At 41.0% G+C, this 24,984-nt stretch overlaps 1 protein-coding gene across 3 annotated transcripts in view; it reads right to left on the reverse strand.

The window, feature by feature from the left end:
* Nucleotides 1-24,984, reverse strand: part of POLR3B (RNA polymerase III subunit B) — a 126,778-nt gene that overhangs the window by 15,583 nt on the left and 86,211 nt on the right. For 2 of the 3 annotated variants that reach the window (XM_005300791.5, XM_065581755.1), the window contains 3 exons: nt 8,014-8,117; nt 5,365-5,531; nt 4,002-4,115 (listed from right to left, as the gene is read on the reverse strand). In XM_005300791.5, coding sequence (XP_005300848.1) covers nt 4,002-4,115; nt 5,365-5,531; nt 8,014-8,117 — 385 coding nt within the window. Of the gene's footprint in view, nt 1-4,001; nt 4,116-5,364; nt 5,532-8,013; nt 8,118-13,465; nt 14,685-24,984 lie in introns of those variants that run through there. The other variant, XM_042843615.2, reaches the window with a different exon arrangement.

A 24,984-nucleotide genomic window follows, 5' to 3' on the forward strand; every position in this document is an offset into this window, starting at 1 on the left:
TTCTGCATTCTAAACAGTGACTCAAGAGACCCAAACGTGGAAGCTTGAAAAACAGAAAACATTTCAAATTTCAAAAAACAAAAAGAAACACAAATAAAACCAGAAAGCACCAGAAGCACTGAAAGTTAAAGAACCACATCCTTAAATGAAAAACTGGGGCCAGCTGATCCTGATATTGTTTACTTAACTATTATCGTTAGAACTGGAATAATCAAGCAGTTAACTCCAATGTTTATTTACTTTAAAAACCTCAACCCAGATCAACAATTTAATGGCACTAGTCTGCATTATCCAGAAGACTGGGTTCAATTTCTTGCCCCCTAGGCCAGCAGAGGAAAAGGTACTCAACCCCGGGGGATGAAAGTATGTCTCACTCTGCTCAACAGTGATCACCGATACCTGTTAAACAACAGTGCTAGCTGGCTGAATCGCTGGGCCTCAAGGGTGGGGATGTTATCGAAAGGACCTTCATATCTCTGACAGGAAGAGGGGACACTGTGCTCCAAGGCCTTGGGGAGTGGAGGGCAACACTGACCAGTATTACCAAATTATTTTCTTACAATGCATTATGAAACTGGTGTGTCCGATTATTTCAAAATGCAAGCAGGCAACAAGCTAGGACTGAGTTATTCACCCTGATAATTGTATGTGTGTGTGTGTGCACGCACAAGAAGAGAAAATAACCGGCAGAGGAGCCAACACCGATTTCCTGCATAGAAAAGTAAATGTAGTTACATAATATATGGAGCTGACTGGGCAATAGGATTATAGCGTCCTCTTTGATGCTACCTGTGAGTTTTATTTGGGGCTTTTGGCACCCGTTTATGTCTCGGGGTGGAGACCCATGAACCCCAAACATTTTGCCATAGAGCAGAGAGGATAGGATGAGCCTAAAATTAGGGACACTGCCTAACCCTCGAAGCCTTTATATTCATACACCAGCTGCTGTCAGGTCTCTTTCTTTGCAGTGACATTTTCCTCCCACAGACACAGCTTTCTGAAACTGACCAATTTAGTCTAACAGGGGAGAAAGGGTCTGATTCCCAGTCAACTTTGCTCCTCTGGCACAACGGAGCTTTCTACGATGAGGGTGAAGCTGACCTGTGCAGGAGACAGAGCTTTCTCAGGGGCCACTCCAACGGTGAAAAGAACTCCCCCAGGAACTAAGGACCTTCCCACCTCCTACTCCATTGGCAAGGTGCACTTCTGTGACTTGCGTTCTCTATCAGAAACATATAGCTCTGTCTCTCTCTTTTTTGTTTTTAACCAAACAAACACTAAAACAAGACACTCCCCTGTGCACACACCTCTCCCTGGGGAAAGGATAAGAGGACAAACATGTGACAAATGTTAGTCACATTGCTTAATGCACTACTGGAAGGCCCTCAAATCCTACAATGATGGTGTAAAAACCTATATAGAAAGAATAGCAGATTAAATTCAGATGCAAGATAATACACATTAGAATAAATAAATATTAGACTATCCATATACATATATACAGGTTCTACCTTAACTAACTGCTCATGGGGAAAAAAAAATCTAGGTATCAAGGAGATAAATGAACACATCAGCCCAATGCATAGCAATAGTAAAAAAGCAAAAACTGATGTTTAAGGCAATGAGGCTAGACAGCTGTGTGTGGGCATCACTTAATCTGCAGAATCTTTAGTACTAGTGATGTTCAAGAAGGAAAGAAGCCAGCTTTGACTCTTGGATCCCAGGTGGAGTTTTCCACAGTTGTAAAGAGATAGTTTTACAAAGCAAAACTAAGCACATTTGATATGGAAATGATTGAGACAATAACCAGTGAACCCCACAATGAAATGTCGTTTTTATAGGAGTACTATTCAAAGCACAGACTCACATTTTAAGATACAGTTAGTTCACTCTGTCCTCTGTAAAATGCAATGGATGAAGAAACAAACATGAAAGTCTGGAACTCATTCTCTTAGTGGAGGTGATGGTAATAAGAAAGGATGAATTAGTGGAGAAAAACAGTTTCTAAGACTGGTGGTCATAAGGCAGCTTAAATAGAACAATCTGCTAGTTTCCTCAAAAGCAAGGGGAAAGCCAGATAAAAGCAGACATGGACTATTATGCAGGTATGTGAGGGTAGGTTATAAAGCGGACAGTGATCAATTGCTGTCATTCGTTAACAAGAACGGATCAAAAGGTAATGGTGCAAAGATTTAGGTGGGTGCATATAAGTACCAAGGGAGGGCTAGTTAGGTAAATAGGGTTCCAGAAGAGATTTTGGAATCATCTTCACTAGTGATATTCAAGACTAGACTGGACAACTAGCGGTCTCACAGGATTTAGGGATCACGCAAGCAATCCTACTATGATGCAGCGAGATGGACAAGGTAATCCACCAGAGGTCACTTCCAAGCAAAGTGATTCAGTGAAATAAGGTTTGATGGATCCTCTTGGCCTATCAACTTGAGCAGCATGAGCAGCCATATGGACTATAGCTGAAGGGGGATGAGTCTTTGTTTGGCCTCAAGGGCACGAAGCCAGATAAATCCAATTAAAGTGAAAGATTTCAGAGTCCTTGAACATGTAGATCACGGGTCTCAAATATGCAGCCCGCAGAGTTATTTCCTGCGGCCGCCAAACTCCCCTCCCCCGCAGCGTGCCACGTCCCCGCTCCTCTGCTTACCTCCAGGCACTTCCCACCACCAAACAGCTGTTTGGCAGTGCTTAGCACTTTCCAGAAAGGAGGGGGGAGGAGCGGGGAACCACACGCTCAGGGGAGGAGGTGGAGAAGAGGCGGGTCAAGGGTTGGGATTTGGGGAAGGGGTTGGAAGAGGCAGGGCAGGGCCTCATGGAAGGGGTGGAGTGGGGGCGGGGCCGGGAGCAACAGGGAGTGAGGGGCTTTTGTACCTTTACATGAAAAGGTGTCAGTGACGTGGCCCTCAGACTGATGTACTAGTCCTCATGTGGCCCTCGTGGTGATTTGAATTTGAGATCCCTCATGTAGATGGAGGTAGTAAATCTCTGGAAGCATACTGCATTACATACATGCTTTTTCAAGCACATCCTCTGACTTCTAAACTTGAAATTCAAGACACCAATGTTGACCCTTTTTGCTCCTGATGTAGCGGGGTAATGTAGACTTGCCCATGTTTATTCAAGGAGAAAGCCAGATGAAAGCAAACGTGACTGGAGAATTCATATTTAGTGCAATGATAGCTGCACCACGGGAACTGAGGAAGCTTTATCAGATCTTTAATGAAACAGCTGAAAATGGAGACTTATCACAGGCTTCTTTGTAAGGTTTGACACTGATGAATTGCAGGGTGTGCTGAAATTGCCAACAAGCACCATGCTGAATAAGAACAGAAAGGTCACTGATTGGTAAATGCCATCTTGGGGTATAGATCTTTCTTGGCCATACCACAGGGATTGGGGTTGGGTGGGAGGGGGAAAAGAGACAGGGGTGTTTACATTAAATTGTAGCCAATCCATTCATTTCATATTAAAGGGCAAAAGTTGGTGTCACAACATTAATTGTACTATGTAAAAATACCAGTGACTGCTCCAATATCAAAGGAAGTTTTTCTTCCATTCACACACTGTGTTGTGAGAACACTACAGTTACATCAAAAACAGAAGAAAAAAAAAGCTTTTAACATGCCAGTGAGGACTGAAACAAAAAGGGAGAGCAATGCTCTTAAACACCATAGATCTATATCTGTTACGTTAAAAACATCACCCCGTGATTCATGTCTACATTTCCCCAGATGCAACGGAATGAGTTAAGAATAGAGTAGAAGCCTCAACTTGAATTTTATGAAGGACTCTTTGGATTTGCAAACTAACTTCCTCCTAACACAGTTCCACAAGAGTTTTGTTTTTTTTCACAAATAATATTAAACGAGGAACATAAAATATGTTAAATACTAAGAGACAAACCACCTTAATCTTTTATCTGCTTAGTGAATTTAGCACATTTCTGATTATACAGCAAGTACTCTGCACACATTCTTCAACAATACCTGGTAAGGACAGCTCTAGGGCCTCGAGCTCTGGCATGCATCTTATCCAACACCATATGCTTTAGTTTCTGATAATACACAGGACCAAAATAGATATATGCTTCCAAGGGTTCTCTAAAGGAATAAAAACAACAAACACAATCTTCTTGGTCAGCTCATTTTTACCCTAAGATATGAAACAGTCTACTAGATAGAAACAGCAGCAAAGCAACTTGAAATAACCCAGGAGTCATGAATTATTTAAAAAAATGCATCTGGACTTTTAGGACAATCTGCAATGGAGTCATGAATAAACTTCTAGAGAATAGTTTGGTAGTGCGTCCTCATAACAGTACAGTGTATTACTGTACACTCATGTGGAGAATAAGGCTCTGAATCTGCAACTGATAGCATGGGGGCAAACTGCTGTGCCAGTGCAGAGCCCATCTGATTTCAGTGAGGCTGTGTGGGTGCATTTCACCAGTGTGCTATCAGTTGCAAGCTAAGACTCACTGTTTGAGAGAAGTGGAACTGTGATTTAAGATATTATTCACATCATTTAATTTGTATCATTCATATAGCTTATGTTATCCATAGAAAGAAATGCATGCAGAATGTATACCTAATTTAGGGATCAAGAAGTAAATAGGGCACTTGTATCTAGGTGTCTCTTGAATTCATTTATATTCTAATTGCCTTGCCAATTACTTTATTCCATATGTTGATTGGGAGGGCAGAGGGATAGCTCAGGGGTTTGAGCACTGGCCTGCTAAACCCAGGGTTGCGAGCTCAATCCTTGAGGAGGCCATTTAGGGATCTGGGGCAAAAATCTGTCTGGGGATCGGTCCTGCTTTGAGCAGGGGGTTGGACTAGATGACCTCCTGAGGTCCCTTCCAACCCTGATATTCTATGATTATCCTTTCCATTGAATACATTTGATTTGTGAGTGGAGGGAGGTGGGGGAGACTGGGAGGAATAGTGAAAAAGCAGGAAAGTGAGATTAAGAGACTTTTTAAAAGGGCAAGCATGTTGGGCCATATGGGTTTTTCCTGTTCCTAAACTCTTTCATGTTCTTTGAACTGCTTGTCTCTGAAGACAGTCTTATCAACACAGCAGGAAGTTACAGATCAGACAACTATGTAAGATTGAATCACTGTATAATCAGCAAAAAAGCACACACAGATATAGCCCAAGGAACAGACACCTGCCTCCAATTCCATATTTAACAGTACTATTGTAGTAAACGTGACATTGCAAATCTTATTCTAACAGCACATAAAAATTGCTACCAATTTTTTTTTTTTTTTTTAAAGAAAATTACTTAAAAATTGCCCTTTCCTCACTCCTACTCTGAAATGCCTAAATTTTTGCAGCAGGTTCTTACCCAGTGATGCCAGATGTTACGTAGTCCTTCCCTAAGTAGTTATACCCATGGCGAATGAGATCTTCACACACGTCCTTAACTTTGCTACCTCCAAAAGCTGTTCCATAGTGAAATCTGCCATCTAGGACACCAGCTTTCCCTGCCAAGAGCTCAATTAACTTTCCCACCTGTGCAATGGAAAACATGAGAAAGTTATAAAAGGAAGAGTACTTCCATGAGATCCATGTTACATCTCTGATACACCTCCTCGAGTTTTAAAATGTAGCATCTTAATACAGAACTGACAATCCACTGGCACATGGAAGGCAAGACTTGCAAATTCACTGTCACCTGGCTCGTCCTCATTATTCACATTTGGAAGGTGAACAGGACTTCTGATCTAGTCCCCGCTACCAGAAAACCAAGGAGATTAAAGTGCCGGAGATCAGTAGCAGGAGTAGAGGAGAGAAAGATAGTGGTAAGAAAAAAAGAAAACAGAAGTTAAAAACCAACAAGGGAGAAAGGCTGAATAAATAAAAGGCCAGATATAGCCTGACTAGCATGGCAGTGCAAGGACATAAGGGGGTGCAAAGCGCTCCCATAGGTCTATGTACCAGTTACTTTCATCATGGACAGTAACTCATATGGGGAAGTAGGCTCTGTAGAGCTTATACTTCCCCAACCCAGCTGGATGGAGTCTTGGCTCTGTCCCCAGTAAATTCAGTGACATAGCTATGCTGGCATGTTGGGGAGAATCTGCTGTGCCTGGCATAGACCCAAAGATTACATCCTGCCTGGAGCAGTAGGGAGACCGGACGTGAGATTGTGACTCCTGAGAGCTCCCAAGTCAATATCTTCCCCCCCCCCCAGCTGCTCCTTATGCTAGGCAGATTGTAATGTCACAGTCTCACTGAAGAGGAGGAATGTCCTGAAGAAAAAGTATGTATTAGAGCAGTGGTTCCCAAACTGGGGTTCGCAAAATGTTACAGGGGTTCTCGGGAAAAAAATTCCCTAATGGCGGACAGAGCTGTCCCTAGGGACCCCTGGCACCATGGGGCCAGCAGCCCGGAACCCCTGGACTTCTAAGAGCTAAGCAGATCAAAGCAAGCATATCTATCACACTGAGGAGACTTAAACTTCAAGACTCCTTATAAGAAATGGAAAGGGAGGTGGATATTTTTTGCTGTTTTTAAAATTAAATAGGCAGCTAGTACTGTTTTTAAAATTATCATGAAGCTTTGTTGTAACGTGCATTGTTTGCCTGGACTGCTCAAGACCTGAATGCTTGTGTAGGAGGAACTCTTTAAGTTGGCTTCTTAAATACCTTCATGTTTGTTTCACATCTGATACTCCTTGATGAAACATAGGAGCCTTGTCTTATAACAGGCTTATTCAAAGTGATACAAGCCACGAAAGTGAGATCTTGGAAGAGTAATGCCATTTTCATAATGTAAAAAAAATACTAATGATAAATAATTAATAATAAATAGTGTGTAATAAGCATGTCATAAAAACAAATTTTATACTATATTTATAATTTATACTCCGGTAAAGGAGAACATCCCTGGAAATACTCATTTTTAGGAGGGGGTTCGCAAGACTCGACATTTTAGTGAAAGGGGTTCACAGGTTGTTAAAGTTTGGGAACCACTGTATTAGAGAAACAAACAACACAGAGTCAATGAAAAATATTTTGAAGTTTAACAAGAGAAGAAAAGATACATGAGCTAGAAGAGATGCATCATGTTACGGAAGGAAGAGGGAACTGAATAGGAAGAGCGAAAGAATAAAACAAGGGAGCAATAATAAGATTATATTTTATAGGAAGCTGGCTTCCAATTCAGGATCTATTATTTCATGGTGGTTTAGCAGTTTCTTGCCAAAAAGAAATTTGGAATCTGAAGTTTTCCTTGATTTCTTTTTCAATAGTTGACCAGTGCGCCAATTTTTCCCCCATGCATTAATAGACACAAAATCTGAGCTTTAAATGGGTAGTTTATTTTAATTATTTTTTGTTAAATATTTCAATGAAAACCATTTATTTTACAGAGTTAGTCAAATACTCTATTAGGCCTCAATCCTATAAACACTTTAGCACCCAGTTAAACTTTACTGTGTGATGGTACATAAGTGTTTAGACTGGATTACAATGATTTGAATAAATCCAAGCTTACCAACCCATCAGTGACAGAGTCAGAACTATTAGTGTTTCTCTCTCTCTCGATCCCTTTTGAAGCACACCGATGAAAGCCAGAAGAATAGGTAGGCAAACTTCCCTTGGAATGAAGAAAGCTGATGCGTAGCTTGGACAGCACATGTTAAAACAGTGTTAAGGGAAGGATAGTATCCTCTCTCTCTCAAATGACTGAATAACTTGTATGTTTTGCTTTCCTACAAGTCTCAGGCACAGCACCTCATGTGCAGGATGTCCAGAAACTATATCACCATTTATTTTATATATCATATTTAGATATCTTATGACATATACAAAGCAGCCCACTGAAGAATCCCAGGGCAGACACAATGTGACATAATGAAGGCTGGAAGAACATCTTAAATGCAATGCTGCATCTTGTTGTCCAACTTTCACACCTTGTTTACTGTGGTTAATCCACTTCACTGTCCATTTCTGGGACAATGTTTTTTTTAATCATAACATAAATTACTAACCGTCATACGCGATGGGAAGCCGTGAGGATTCATAATGATATCTGGACAAATTCCTGTATCACAAAATGGCATGTCCTCCTGAGGTACTATCAGCCCGCATACCCCTAGAGAAGAGAAAATATTTCAATTCACAAAAAGCGAGACAACATCAGGACTGATACTACCAAACTTTCTTACTATTCAGCCCCTCCCCTCTCTTTTTCTCATGGGTAACTTTTTAGCAAGAATAAATTCCATTACGATGACAGTCCACACCATCCAAAACAGTGCCCTTGCAGCAGAACCAGCGGAGTTAACATATCCATACATAACTTCAGTGGTAATATTTTGCTCATTCACTAACATAAGGCATTGGAGATGAAAATACTGGTTACATTTTTCAAAAGTGGTTAAAGATTTTGGGCACTTAACTTGTGACACCTTAAAAGGGACCTAATTTTCAGAATGGATGCTGCATGCTTTCTGAAAGTCAGACCCCTTTAAGATGTCTTGCTGGGCACCGAAAATCATTGATTTTTTTAAAAAAAATTTTTAAATCTTGGCCAACATGCATGAATAAAACGTTTGTCTGAAGTCAAGCCTTTGAGAAAACTGACCCAAAATAATGTGTTTTCTGTTGGTACTTATTTACTGCGCAAAAGACTGTGTACTTGGAGCTTTCTGAAACCAAGGAAAACATGATCAAGTCCCAGACACCTTATAGTTTGTTAGACAGATATGGACCCCTCTATGCTAAAAAAAAAAAGTTTCCAAAAATGTCAGTCATGATAGTTTAAAGATCATAGGTGGGGGTAAGTAGGTTACCAATTCCAAAAGCTAGTCAGATGTGTGAAACCCATTCAAATTGGTTTACGATACTTTACAAACCTTTCCTCTCCAACCCTGAACATTGTTTCCAATGTTCCAATCTAATTCGACAGATTAAAAGACCACCACCGTACAGGGCATACAGACTGATATTGCATCTCAAATCAGGTGCTAAAATGCAAGCACTAAAAACCCTATTCCTTTGAACCAAGCCTAGTGTTTTAGTCAATCTTTTCCAGAAGCCCTCAGAGTGGAAAGAATCTGCAATCTATTTGAGATCAGTCTGGTGCAACTGCCAGAGCACACTTTGGTCAGAAAAGTCCTAGGCTGGAGGGGGTTGAGCAAAGACTGAGGGTGCTGGTTACATCCCTAAAAAGGCATCCCCCAACCAGCCAGTTCACAGAGGGATATTGGCGTCTGCTCAGGAGGGAGCTCCTCATCCACTGTCCAAACAAGACAGGGATAGGTGCATGGGACAGTAGTTAATAGAATGAGAATGGTAAGTATGGGGGAGGGGAAAAAGGGGAAGACAACTGGAGCTTTTGTATTTTTATGTTTAGTTTGTAATCTAGTACAGACTAATTTTCCCTAACTCTTTGCAACAAATCATTAACAATCCTTTCCCCAGAAAGATGTGATCATTTGGTGAAAGCAGATTAGAATACAAGAGTTTTTATTAAATCTTCTGCATACTGCACATTTCCCCCCCCACCCCCCAAAATATTTATGGATATATAAATTGAGAGTTTCGCCCCATTCCCTTCTAATGTTTTCATAGATTGCATGTGAACTAAGGACACCTGTAAGCCAAAAATTCAATTTTAGCTAACTTAAAATTACTTGAGGCTCTGAAAACCCTTTAATATGCCAAGACGGTTCCCATAGCAGACAGCCACTGTGTTGTTTGTTTTGTGTGAAAGTAAATGATAAAAGATCCATGAAATCGACACAGAAAGGCAGAACAGCAGAAAGAACTGAGGGCTCTCCATCATAGCGGCTTCTACCCTCTGCTGACTTGTATAACAATGGAATCTACACATCCAACTGCAGATCTAACACAGCTGTGCATTTCATTAGATGAAGAGCACTAGTGACACAAGTAAATAATTAACTTATTCTGGTCCGCTGACTGTGCTTATGAGACCAGTCATAGCTGACAGATTTTAATACAAGTTAACACAAAGAGAGCATAATGAGCTTAGAAGTTAAAACAAAATATTTAGACAGAATCTGATGATCTGAAACTGAGTAGGCCATTTTTAAAGTCCCCATTTCAAAAAGTTCTAAATCTTAATTCTAAATCCAGATTTTATTTTTTTTAAAAACGTTACAACATTATATATAGTATACATCTAAATTTGCAGAACACGACTGAAGATATTTTCCTACCCCACAATTCTAAGATCATCTCACACAAATAATCCCCAGAAACTTTTTATCTAGTCTTAAATTAATGCAATATACAGACCATCCAGATTTTTTTTAATACTGTTAATGATGTATTTAATTTAAAAAACAAATTTTCTCAGGACCTTGGAAAAGCACAGAACACAAAATTAATCACACAGAAATTATGTTGATATTAAACACACTATTTACAGGTTCATATTTTAAGCCCCAGATTCCACGCCCAACTCAAGCAGAATTCTTGACCCATTGTTTACAGCACAACCGTCTATTGGTGAAAAGCAAAAACACATTGCAGGGTTAAAATCCCTCAGGGAAAAAAAAGACAACCACCACATACCCAAACAGGCAAATTAGCTCTATCCAGTGTAGCCTTTTGGCAATGAAAAATAAAATGAAATCATCCATGACAATAGCAACACCACTTTGAAATTGGATAATAGAGCATTACCCCCAAAAATGTAGGATATAAAACAATCTCAGGATTTAAAGAGCTTTCCCTGTCCAAGTATGAACTGAAATCCACTTTACCTACTGATTTTTTACCATGCCCATCTACAGAAAAAGAACACACTCTCAAACTAGGGTATAAACTTCCTCTGTGGCATTATAAAGGAAATAAAATAGTTTTGCCTGAATTCCCTATTCATCATACTTAGGGAGCCAATAGTTTTGCTCATCACCTCAAAACTTTTTTCCTCCATCATATATATATTTTAATGTATACCTCAGAGTCTCATGTAATGCTACTCCCCCCCCCGCCTTTAAATGCCCCATCTCTTGTGAGAGATGTAGTCTGAGACTGATCTACTTTAAAATGTTGTACTATTATGGGACACATTCTGCCCACACCTACACATTTCAGTTCTCATATTGGGGACAGAGCTGAACATCTATAAAGAGTTCAGGAAATAATTCTGCATGTGTTCTTCTACATGGAGTGAAACTTGTTTTTTTATTTAAAAAATATGTGGACTTACGTTACAAATATGAGCCTAAGCAGGCAGATTGCCAGATGCTTTCTAGGTCTCTGCCTATTCACTCAACTTCAAACAAACAAACAAAAAAACCCTTTAATTCTGGAACAAACTTTTGCAAGGAATTTATTATCGAGATCAGACATAATATAATTAATTTCTTTTTAAAAAAAGATGTCCTGAAACAGTCTTATTCCAAAGATTTCAATATAGATTTTATAAACTGCACTAACAGCATTTAAAAAAATCCAATTAATGAGAAGTACTCCAGTGCTTTGCAACACAGCACCCAAATAAATCAAATCTTTTCAAGCAACTTTTCTTCCGAACAGAAGATAACTAGGAGCTGTTCTTCAACTGGCGCCGTACTGTGTTCAGATATGTGATAATTTCCTGACTACATATTCACCCCACCCTGCAAAGGGATCCATGTGGGCATAAATGTCAATCTGTATGGAATCCCACTCTGTTCATGGACTGGGTCTCACAACGTGGATCTCTTAGCAAGATCAGGGTCTTAAAGATACATTCATCTCTTCACTTTTTTTATTGAGAGATTTTACTTTTCCACCTACAGAGACTCAAAACTCTAGAATTTGTGTCCCTTACGTGTTGCTGTCGTTTCTTGCTAGCAGGTGTGAATTTACCACTCTAAACAGGGATGGTTCTAGCTTTTTTGCCACCCCAAGCGGCGAAGGGAAAAAAAAAAAAGCCGCTTCATTCTTCGGTGGCAATTTGGCGGCCGGTCCTTCCCTCCGAGAGGGACTGAGGGACCCGCCGCCGAAAACCCTGGAAGTGCCGCCCCTTTCCATTGGCCGCCCCAAGCACCTGCTTCCTGCGCTGGTGTCTGGAGCCGGCCCTGACTCTAAAACACACTGTTTAATAATCAAAAATATCCAGCAGTAGGGGTAAGTCTCTTTCACAAGCCACCATACGGATACTTTCCGTAAATAAAACACACACTCACAAATGAAAAAATTAAAAAGTCAAACAACCTAATATGTAAAAGCCTAATTACTGTCAACAGGCAGTGCATTGGAGAGCAAAGAGGACTAACTTAAGTGAATAGAAGTGGCAGCAGCATTACTACTAATTTCTGCTGCAGAGGTGAGAAGAAGCCCACTACTGGATGAACTTGTTTAGCTCCTTTACTCTTATATGGTTAGAAAAATAACCTTAATTCCTTAATAGGTGCACTCTGGATTTTTCAGTACTAGATGTGTCCAATGACAGAGTACACATTGGAATTAAAGGGATGGGCTAAACTTTCAATAAGAAGGCTATTTTCAAATACAATTGCTGTTTTATAGTTACAAAGTATTTTGGGGGAGAACAGATTTATAGACAAATCTGCAAATCAATATATGGTACCAAGTATGTTTGCTTCAAGTTTCTCTAATTAGCCATCATGTTTATTACACAACTATATACACAACTCCAGAGGGGGAAAAAAAAGGAGTGCTAAATCATATTAGCTTTCTTCAACACCTGAATCATTTACAGATCTATCATATCACTTGCTACATCCCATTTGACATAGGATAGAAAGAAGAACAGAATTAAAATGAACAGATAAATAATGCATAAGTAAACTTGATTAGCTCGCTTATTAAAAACATCACTCTAAATGAGAGGCGGCGCTAGAAGACAATACAGTTTGTACACGGCTTTCCCATGAGCTGCTGAATGGCTTGATGCGATAAATTTGCATAGTCTGAAGCACACAAAGAGCTGATTAATTGAAACCCTTACAATGCTTCTGGAAGCAGCTATTGTAAAACAATAACCATAGGAACTTTACAAAATACACATGGCTGAATGAGTCAAGAGCTTAATAAAATGTGTGTTCAGGATACACTATAACGGAATAAGATTTTTATTTTGTGCCATAAAATGCGAAACCAGTCTAATTTCAAAGGTTCAGTTGGGGATTTACTGAAAAGGTCAGAAGGTTACCTGTTTGCTATTTGAGATAAAAAATGCTGTAATTTAGTTCTTAAGACAGCAAGTTAAGCGAAGGTTTGGTTAAACAATCAGGAGCTCTAACAGAAATGCTATGGGATTTCATTTTCTTACACTTAACTTTTGAATATAAAAATGGCAATAAATAAATAAATTAAAATCCTCCCATTCCTAATCCCAAGCAAATGATATCCATCTCAGATCTCTGGAGCGGTCATCTCACATTACATATCAGTAGATATCAAGCCTATTTTTAAAATAAAAATCTGCTTAACACGGCTCCAAACATTTAATATGTATTAGACCAATATACATGTTTATTAGATATAATGCCTAATGTTATGAAACAATGAAGTATCAAATTAAGAGTTGTGTATGGGAAAATGCCACAAATTGCCACTTAAAGCTATAATATTTTATTTCACATGCTCCTCTTATACATACAGAACAAGTATTCTTTAACAGAACAGATAATCAGCATATTTCTTTATTTTGTCTACATCAAAATATTTTAATAATGATCAGTTTACATGTGGGCAAATATTGTGTCCCCAGCAGCTGCTCAAATCAAGTCAGAATTCAATAAAGTAAACCCTAAACAAGACCACACTAACAGATATATGGTATTGCAATAAAGTTTATATAGTTCACAATGCAGTGAATAGATTCTATTTTGACACTAAAGAACATTGTTCATTTAGGAAAACAAAGATGGTCTTTCATGAATTTAAACTCGCTTCCTTGTCTTTAGAGTAGTTTAAGTGTAGATACTTCAGAAAGGTTTAATCCTTTATCTTAGATCTTCAGCTATTAAAAAGCTTCTGTTTGCCAGTTCAAACAATCTCTTGCTTAAATACAGTTTTTCCACTCCTCAGGAATACTGTTCAGTATTGCTGCTTAGTTCTGTGATCTAGAGGACCTTTGTTGGAGGTGTTAATCCTTTTTCACATGAGAGACTGAGAAATGTTCTTTCAGAGAAGTGATATATTGCTTTTTTCACATCAAAGGAGTCTAACTTTTCCCCTCATTGTGACTTGTAGAGAAGCAAGGGGAAATCTGGAAATATAATAATTTAGTTTTGTATGGAACGCAGATGAAGCTTGTTTAGTCGAGTGCTCTCTCAACCTTCTTTGCATCTAGAGATGATTTCGCTTGAAGAATTTAAGATAAAAAGAGCAAGGTAGGAAGTTCTCTTACCCTTCTTGGAAATACACAAACAATCCTTCAGTTAAACCAAATGTCTCCTATCAATTGGACAGTAAACTCTCTCTGATGGGTATATATCTGTTTACTAGCATTAGAAGTGTGCCAAGTACTTGGTAGGCAACCAAGATAAGGTCATTGTCCCAAACAACATACAGATGAAGGCTAGAAAGTGGGAGACAGTTAATGGTGCTACGTTCATTTCCCATTTTGTTTAAATTTCTCTTTCCTCCTCAATTCTATTTTGTTGATGTGTCTTGAAGGGAGGGCTGGGATGTACAGGCAGTTTAGAAGAAGCATGCTTAAAGGAAGGACCTGAAGGATGAAAGGACATGAGTAAACTGAGCAGGTAGTGGTATCCCAGGCCAAGTAGGCATTTAAATGAGTGTGGGAGAAGGACATGAAAAAGGCAGCAAGGCAAAACCTGGTAGCATATACCTAAATTATGAGAGAGACCTAGAAAGCCTTCCATTAAGCTTGCCTAGTAGCCTCTTCTTGGAGCATACCTTTTGGAAGAGGATTTGAGAGATTTTACTCCACTTTTTCCTAGCTGCAGTCCAATTTTCTTAAGCCTTTATTTTCTTGCGTTTAAACTACAGATCTCATTCCACAAGAATATAGAAAATGTGAAGTCACTTGAAAATATGGCTCTCCTGATCTCATTCTGCTTATTTAGATGTTTAAAAGCTATCATTACACATGAGTTGCTTCAATTTATCTCCACCTACACTTCAAGAGGTGAGAAGACTTTAGAGGAGAAATTGACAATGCAGAGCTTTAAACAATGTCCTTCTCACTGAATCAAGAAAAACTGTTAATATAAACAAAACAAAACAAAAAGTTAATTCACTTGCTGCACATGATTTGGAAGATGGTCTGCTTTTTGGAGGATCTTGGCAAAGCCTGCCTGGTGTCTTGTAACAAGTTAAGTGTATGCTAATTTGTGAGGTAGGTAACTAGCTGTATTCAAAAAGGAAGTGGAGAGAACCAGAGTTAATTGTTATAAGCTAGGTTTCAGAGTGCAGCCGTGTTAGACTGTATCCGCAAAAAGAACAGGAGTACTTGTGGCACCTTAGGCCTTGGCTACACTTACCCGCTAGTTCGGCGGCTGGCAATCGAACTTCTGGGTTCGACTTATCGCGTCTAGTCTGGACGCGATAAGTCGAACCCGGAAGTGCTCGCCGTCGACTGCGGTACTCCAGCTCGGCGAGAGGAGTACCGCGGAGTCGACGGGGGAGCCTGCCTGCCGCGTGTGGACCAAGGTAAATTCGAACTAAGGTACTTCGACTTCAGCTACGTTATTCACGTAGCTGAAGTTGCGTACCTTAGTTCGAATTAGGGGGGTAGTGTAGACCAAGCCTTAGAGACTAACAAATTTATTAGAGCATAAGCTTTCGTGGGCTACTGCCCACTTCTTCGGATGCATCCAAAGAAGTGGGCAGTAGCCCACGAAAGCTTATGCTCTAATAAATTTGTTAGTCTCTAAGGTGCCACAAGTACTCCTGTTCTTTTTGTTATAAGCTAGTGACAAATTCAGAGATGTCCAACTAGAGGTCACTTATCTAAAAGCATTACTGTGAAGATTTACTGGATTTTTGGTAACCTTAATTTCCATTTTTATGATTTTCTTCCACTCTGACTGCACCACCCCTATTTTTGATGTCAGAGAATCATGATGCTAGCAACATTTTAAAACAGCTGATTAAAGAAAGACTTATGATTCCCTCAGCATGCCTTTCTCCAGTTACTGCTCAATCATTGTTTATGGCTAAGCATTAATGTTGATGTCCAGTTATGCCTCTGCCTGCCACAGGACACCAGCTTGCTCTGATGTCTTCCAATTTTTTCTTAGCTTTTGTGTACCTAAAAATACGTGTTCTCTCTCTCCCCCACACAGTCAAGTCTTCTCTTTTCTATCCTTTTAAATTCTCTCTCCTTATTAATGATAATTTCTTACAGGTAGATCAAGTAAAGTGCAATGAATAACAGTAACTATATGTATCCTAAAAGTTCTCTTGATTCCTTCAAAACTGTGTTAAGACTACACCCTGACAAAACACTGATAAGAGATTTAGGGGGCGTATAGAATGAGCACATTCTGTAGAGACTCTGAATATTTGTAACAGACTAACAGGAATTGTTTCTAATAATTTTAAAGTTTGTTGAAAGCTTCCAATATGATTTAAACAATCTGGGTAAAGGGGAATTTAGCATAAGTAAGTTTTAAACTTACCTTTTGTTGTTGTTTTATTACAGGCCCTGAAGTGGAGACATTCTGTGAATCACTGATTCCAATTGTGTGTGACCTACCAGTGGACAATTCTGGATGCGGCCTATAAAATGTAGGATAGCTTCTCCGCTACTATGAGGTTTCCAAAGGGTTTTTAATTATTTTTAAGAGGAGAGATAAATGTATTACAAGTATTAAACACTTTAGAAAATTGCATAATACTTGAGAACACACAGTCAGGCTCCTGTTCTCTAAGCATCATTCCCTAGTGATTTTCAATAATGAGTGCAAAGTCACTAACAGCATATGTGATGCACTAAGAGCATGAGAGCCAATAAGAGGTCTGCACATAGGACCTTAAAAGGTGCTACAAACTAATGCATAAGTTACTGAGCATTTAGCTTCCCTGCAAAGCAACTTGCTCTCTGAAGTCAGAGAATATAGGGTTTTTGGAGGTTGCAGCATGTAGAGGTAGAAGTGGTACAAGTTCTCTCTACTTCTGTAGAATACCTTTATTTTTGATCTCTGGGGAACAATGAAATCAGGTCCATTTAAATCAGATTAAAGTAATATTTTATTTCAGAAAATGCACATCAATGGCTCATGCCAAAGTGTTATGATTTTGCCAGAGGTTAAATATTTTTACCTGTTCTAATCTTTTATGTAAGGTGTCCAGGAGCATCTACGATGGTTAGGCACCTAATGAAGTTACTATTACAATGTGCAGACTATATTTTTTATACTACCAAATACTAACAATATTGTTATTTAATATTTATGTAACTACAGCTCTCAGAGATCACAGTCAGGAGCAGGTCTTGTTTTGTTTGTACAGCACTTAACACAATCCAAAACACCACAACACCCAAAAAAACCCCACACAAAGACATGGCCTCTGCCTTGAAAAGCTATTTAAAAAAAAAAAAGAAATCTTGCACAACATCCTTAAATTTTGTGAAACATCTGAACATCATTTGAAAGACTACACAGGAAGCTTCTTTGAAGGAGGTTCTATAGAAGGCATCTCACCTACTGAACTGTAGCTGTTTTTACACTAAACAGTGACACAGCGAGTGCCTTGAAGTTTACTTTTGAAGCTAATGACCTCCCCTTCCGTTATTAAAACTGTATTTATAGGGCAACAGTCAAAAATAAAATTGGAGACTAACCTGGAGTTTGCCCAAAGGAAAACCAAGGTTTATACTTGGCAGTACAATATAAATCTTCCTTGCTGGCGCTTTACTTTCCTAATGCTTCGAATGACTGTTTTTTCCAATAGTGTTAATGGAGTCATCATGGAAAGCTAACAAGGGAATCCAGAAGATTCAGATGCTTTCCACTTTGGGATTAAAAGCCATCTTGAAAATTAAGTCTACCAGGGCAAACTCCTCTCTGCTAAGAAAAAGGTCATTAGAGCCATGCTAACAGGAATCCTTCTATTCTGTTTAATTTAGAACACATCTGCCTACACTACAAACTTTTGCCACCAAAAGTTACATTAGCATAAATCTCCTGCAGTTAGTATATTGCTTGTGCATGTACACACTTGGCTCCTTGCGTGGGCACTGTACACATTCACCAGAAGTGCTTGTTTCAATGCATAGTGCTATGCACCATGGGTAGGTATCCCAATGTGCAACCCGCTACCGTCCAGTGCACTCTCTTTTGGGGTTTCAGGAATACATGGTGGGGCAGCAATGAGTTGCACAGGGGTGATTGGCAGCAAGGGGTTAACTTCCCAGCACACAACTTTCTCCACCCCATAGTGTCATTCCTATCCCATAATTTTCATGCTTATTTTGAAAATCCCACAACCCCACATGGGACTTGGCATTGTCCACCATTGCTGACAGAAGCATAGAGCTTGCACAGATCTACTCTATAATCATAAGTGCTGCAAGCACAGGATGCATGATCCTCCAGTATTTGCTGAGCCACAAGAAGAGCTTCAGAGAACATGAGGATTTCCTGGAGGTCAGATTGCTTGGGACATAGCAAGTACTAACTCAAGATTGTTGGTGGCATTCATGGAGCAGCTGTATATGGTGGAGTGCCTCTTCTGGGCCTGAGAAACAAGCACTGACTGTGGGATTGCATCAGAATGCGAACTTGGGCTGATGAGCGGTGGCTGTAGAACTTTTGGATGCACAAGGCCACATTCCTGGATTTGTGTGTTGAGCTCATCCCAGCCCTCCAGCGCAGGGACACCAGGATGAGACCTGCGCTCACCGTGGGGGTTGATGTCATGCAACTGTATGGGGCTATTAATCATCTCCTGTGTGATAGTGTCCACCCACCACAGCGGTGCCTCCTGCTGGCTGTCACAGGGATTAGCTCTGCCAGCCGTGCACCCTCTCCTGGTGGTGCCTCTCCCATCGTCTTCTCCGCCTGCACACCGGCTTAAGTCCAAGTACGGCAGCACCCTCTTCATAACCTGGCCCTCTGGCCATGTCACAATCTGTGTTTCCCCCTTCCGGGGGTAGGTATACTGTCCACCACTGGCGAACTGGGGGAGGGGGGAATGACCCGGGCCCACCCAGTTTTTTGGGTCCCAACCCAGGGAACCTGTAGATAGCCTCCTGCTGCATCTCTAACTTCGTTCAATGCTGCTTCAATTCCCTGGGCCACTTCTCTGCAGCCCCAGCACCTTCTTCACCCTTTCCTCAGGTCATTCACCCAGCAAGTCCTAGCAGCCAGCCAGGAGCTCCCTCTTGCTTCCCCAGTCCCTATCAGCAACTGTTCTATCCAAGGTGCTACCCTTGCTGCAGCTTGCTAGGAACACAGTCCTCACTCCTTGAGCTCCCTACAGCAATTGACCCTGGTCTGCCCTGCAGCTCCTTTTGCACTAGTCCACTGGGCCCTGATTGGCTGCTTCGTGCAGCCTCGTTCCAATTGGCTGCTTCTTGCGTAGCCTCTCTAAGCTGCTTGGAGGACTCGCCTCCTCTGCTCCTTTCTGGGATGGGGTATGGCAGGCCAATCAGGCCTCCGTTAACCCCTTCCACTCCGGTGTGGGGTGAACACCCCATCACATGCAGGACTGAGGCTCTCGGCAATGTGCAGGACATAATGGATGGAGTTGCAACAATGGGGCTCCCAAACTGCGGTGGGAACACATCCCTATTTTTCGCACCAGACCACCTTGCCACAGAGTACATCAACAGAAAGGGGTCCTTTTCCAGGGTTATTCAAACATTTGTGGATCACCGGGGACATTTCATCAACATCGATGTTGGTTGGTCAGGGAAGGTGCCTGATGATTGCAACTTTAAGAACACAGGTCTGTTCAGAAAGCTACAACCTTGGACCTTCTTTCCCGACCAGTCGATTACTATTGGCATTGTTGAAATGCCAGAAGTGATTCTGGGGGATCTAGTCTATCCCTTACTCCCATGGCTCATGAAGTACACTGGCCACCTTGACGGTACCAAAGAAAGATTCAACTACCGGATCAGCAGGTGCACAATGACAGTTGAATGTGTTTTGGTAGATTGAAGGGATGTTGGTGTTTACTCAAAATTGGATCTCACTGAGAAAAACATCTCAATGGTTATAGCTGCCTGTTGTGTCCTGTACAGTATCCGTGAAGCAAATGGGGAAAAGTTGCTGCTGGGGTGAAGGTGGATCAACTGTCTGCTGAGTTTGAAAAGCCAGTTACAAGAACTATGAGAAGAACTCAGTGTGAAGCTATCCGGCTCAGGGAGGTTTTGAAAGAGCACTTTAACAGCGAGCCACAGTAATGTGTAGTGGTGTATTGTGTGCTCTAACTAGCCCTGCTTTTTAATGGCCTGTTGGGAACTGTGTGCACATCATTCTCCACCTGCTAAACCACTAGTTGAATCTATCTTTGGTGCTTGGTGAACGCAGCACTGACAACGCACCTATTAATTTTGTGGTGGTTGCTGTACATAGGAGTTGTATCAAAGTGTATAATCTCAAGTAGGTGGGTGCTTTCAACACCACCAGCCATTTTACAGCATGTTGGGAACTAATAAAAGTGAATTATTTCCCAAACAATAGAGTTTTACTGAGTGACAAAAACTGTTCAAAAAAAGTTGTGTACAACTTAAAAGAAAATACATTAAAACTTTAACAAATTTATGGAGTAGAGCTTAAAAAAGTTCATGTTTGTAACTCTGAACAAAGAATTATGTTTGTTCTTTCAAAAGTTTACAACTGAACACTGACTTTATATACCTTTGAAACTTCACTGTGGAGAAGAAAAATGCTGCTTTTAACCATCTGCTATTGCCTGATCATGTACTTCCAGTTCCAAACGAGGCGTGTGGTTGACTGGTGAGTTCATAACTCTGAGGTTCTACTGTACTTCCTGTCTACTCCAAGCCTAAGTACATCTGGAGTGCGTAGCCGGCATGGTCAGCTGGACAGTTGCACACAACAATGGAGAGCTGCTAGGTGTGCTCACCAAGCTGGATAACCAGGAAAAGGCATTTCAAAAGTGTGCAGGACTTTAAAGGGGGGTAGAGGGGCGTGCCTTCTGTAAGACCTCTGAGCAATGGAGTTCACAATTGTGACCAGTGTGTCAGGCATTATAGGATAGCTGCCAAAAGACTGTTCAGGTCAATGCAGGTATTACAGTATCTACAGAGGCATTTTGTCTAACTCAGTACATTGCCTATGTTAGTGTAATAGCGCGCTTACGTCAGTGGGAGACAAATTTAAGTGTAGACACATGCACAATTAAATTGATGAAAGGGGACTTATGCTGACCTAACTGTAGTGTAGACCAGGCCTTACAGATAGAAATAAATAAAACAGGATTTCCTCAGAATGCAACAGGTTACGTGCAAGTCAGTAACCAATGGCCTTTCAAAGCTTCTTACATCTTTACATGCAGCCAAAATTGCTAACCCACACAGAAACATCACTGAGTTTCAGTTACGTTTGCTAAGTTTCTCCACTTCATAAAAACAAGTGCAAAAGAAATTTGAAGTTTCAGATTTACTTGTACAGGAGTTAGAGAATCCTCAGCTTATGAACATTACTGATCATTTATTGACTAGGGATAAACAATTTTTAATTGTAAATCATAGGACCAGGATTAAAACTGAGAAAAGTTAGTTGGTGTTTAAGGAATTTGCATTGGTTTATTTATGTATTGATATAACCCCTACCACCATAGAATCCAGGAACTCCCATTTACTGCTATTTCTATTTTTAAATCCCTCTCTTGCTTCCTTCCCAGCCTGTCAGAGAAAAAACTGGATTAATTTTGCATCTGTGCAGGTAGGTGGGTAAGTATCTGAGAATACGGTGTAGACATTATTGAGGGAAAGACAATTCAAAAGGACTGGAGGTCTGCCTTTACTCCTGTATTTAGTGAGGCCCGTGGTCATTCATCTCTCGTGAGAGGGAGCACCAAAGCCTACACCCAGCTTCTGTGAAAACGCCATCTCCTGTCTTATAAGCCTGAGTGTAAGGGTTCTGATGGAATGCACCTGTCAAGAGGGGACACAGACACAGAGGAAGAGGTGATCTCTTAGGTAGCCATGTCTAACCCCACAAAGGGCTTTGAATAGGAAGAGAGCTTGTATTGGACTGTATTCAATGGAGAGCTAGTGCAGAGAGTGGAAGGACCAGGGTGATGTGATCATGGCAGCCTGCACTGCTAAGCAGACAGGCTGCTGCAGTTCCAGTAGTCAAACCTGGAGGTCATAAGTGTGTGGATGACTGTGGCCAGATCCATGTCTGGTAGGATGGGGAGAAGTGATCTGTTTGGTCATGGATACCAGATGTGCATTTTTTTGCTGCTATGATTGGTTCGATAATCCAGTAGCACTGACTGGTACAAAAGGACCCCAAGCCTATGGACTGCCTACCTGCTCTGAGGAAAGAAGTCATCAGTAGTGTGAAATATATATAAAAGAGACAAGCTCTTTGAAGTGTTTTCCTTTCCACTAACATCACCTCACTCTTGTCTGGGTTTAACTTTAGCCAGATGCTCTTCATCCACTTGTTGATTCAGGTAGACACCGAGAAAGCGATATAACTGGATGTTGTGCGCATATTGTTGGCATTCAGCCCAGGTCATCTGGCTCTCCCAAGGCCTTTATACAGATGTAGAATAATAGAGAGAGAGAGGACTCATACTGATGGGACTGCATACATGAGAGGACTAGGAGCTAACGAGGAACTCTTGTCCCCAACAACCCTTTGTGTTCAGTCTGAGGGCAAAGATATGAGCCATTATAGTGAGTTTTGATTCACCTGAAGCCTCTTGAAGGTGGCAGAGGGTGATTTGATAATAATCAATAATATAAAATGCTGCAGAGAGGTTGAGCAGGAAGAGTATGAACATACTTCCCTTGTCTAAGGACAGCAGGAAGTCATCCATTGGAGCAAAAAGTGCTCTCTCTCTACCATATCCTGTCCTGAAGCCTGACTAAGAGGAGTCCAGAGTCCTAGCAAAGATAGGCCTCAGATTGTGAGACACTGATCCTTAGTTCATGCAATAATTAGAACTGGTCATGTAACATTCACCTAACCTTGGACAAATATATTTGAAAGTGTCAGATTCAACAGATTCCTCCATTATTCACACAACTGTAGCGATCACTATATTCCTCCCCATTCCATTTTGCTCTAGATGTGATTTTAGCAGATAGTGACTCATGGGCTGCTGGAGTTGAGAGATTAATGCTTTACATCATTTGAATGCTGGGGTTTCAATTTCTCAGATGTCAGGCAGCACTGAATTTTAGTTCTGGTGGTTCTTGAAATGGTAGCAGCTAAATTCACATAATAAGTGAAAGGGGGCGTACATGGTAAGTGATCAGAGTGGGATTTTAAGGTCAAAGATCTTTAAAATTTGAAGCAAACTGGCCTGGCCAATTTACTTCAAATTTTATAAACAAATGAACACCCCTTGCCCTCCACACACCCTCCTGTGGCATGAAATTGAGTAGGAATGTTCTCAAGCCAAAATAAGATGAAAAAAAATTAAACAAAGTTACAGTATGTCAGGACTAGTATAGCACTTACAATAAAGTAGTATTTGCAACCCTCACTACAGTCATACCCATGGCTATTTGAATAATCAATAAAATTCTATATTTGCAGCAGAATAGATTATATCTCCAAGTAAAAATTTATTCCAAGCACACATTGTCTCATTGTGGGGTCAAATGGGTTGAAATTGATTTTAAAAGCAGTTTACAGTTGATTGTTCCCTCTCCCTTAAAACTCTCTGCTCCCCAAGCTTCAGAAACTGTACTCTCCTGAGGCCTGATTCAGCGCCATTAAGGGAACTTTTGCCATTGCTTTCAATGCACACAGGATCAAGCCCCCGGTTCTCATTCTATCCCTGACTACTCCTTTAACGTCCAATCCTGCTTGTGGCTGAGCAGCTCCCTTGAAAGTGTTGACTATCCTTAACAATCATTAATTTTAAAAGGAGTTGAGGACATCCAGTGCTCTCCAGAGGTGTTCAGTCCCTTCCAAGATTAGGACCTTAGTACGTCCTGTGGGGGTACTTCTCCTCCCCCTTTCTGGTCTCTGTTGGTGCACCTCAGAACTCTATTCTTGGTCAACGTCTCCCCCTACATCCTGGCCTGGAGTGACCTCATCTGGTCACCTACCTCCATGCTGATGCTTCTCCGATATACCTCTCCATCCCTGACCCTGTCTGTCCATTCAGAATTGAATTTTTGACTTCCTCTCCAATCTCTGTCTGGATAACCCACGACAAACTTAGTAACATGACTAAAACCACACATCCTTAAAAGAGAATTCTCCCCATCCTCTTTCTTGGTTACGAATGGTGACTCCAACATCCTTCAGGCTCATAACGTTGGTATGCTTACTTCCATTGACTTCCTTCCTCACTTCCTCCCATACAGTTACTAAATTAGGCACTCTCAACAGACTATGTGAGAATATATGTTTTTCTAGCAGTAACATTTGTACAACAGGCCTCGCAAACTGACCTAATGAGAACAGGAAACGGGAAAGCTCTTTTTTGATTAAGGGCAGGCCTACACCTAAAATGCTGCAGCAGTTGCACTGCTGTAGCTCTACAGTGAAGACGCTACTATGCTCAGGGCCGGCTTTAGGGCGATTCACCCGATTCCCCCGAATCGGGCCCCGTGCCCCTAAGAGGGCCCCGCAACGTCCATAAGGACCCTCCGCCGATGTGCCGCCGAAGGCCCCGGTCGCCAATTGAGCTGCCGCCGAAGTCCCGCCGCTGTCTTCGGCGGCAGCTCTTTCGAATCGGGCCCTGCAGTGCCTAAAGCTGGCCCTGACTATGCTGATGGGAGATCTTCCTCCATAGTTAATTCACCTCCATGAGAGGTGGTAGCTGTGTCAAGGGGAGACACAGTGTTGTTTACACCGAGGATTAGGTCAGTATAACCGAGTCGCTCAGGGGTG

This window comes from Chrysemys picta, chromosome 1 (genome assembly GCF_011386835.1).
Source record: "Chrysemys picta bellii isolate R12L10 chromosome 1, ASM1138683v2, whole genome shotgun sequence".
Taxonomy (NCBI): domain Eukaryota; kingdom Metazoa; phylum Chordata; order Testudines; family Emydidae; genus Chrysemys; species Chrysemys picta.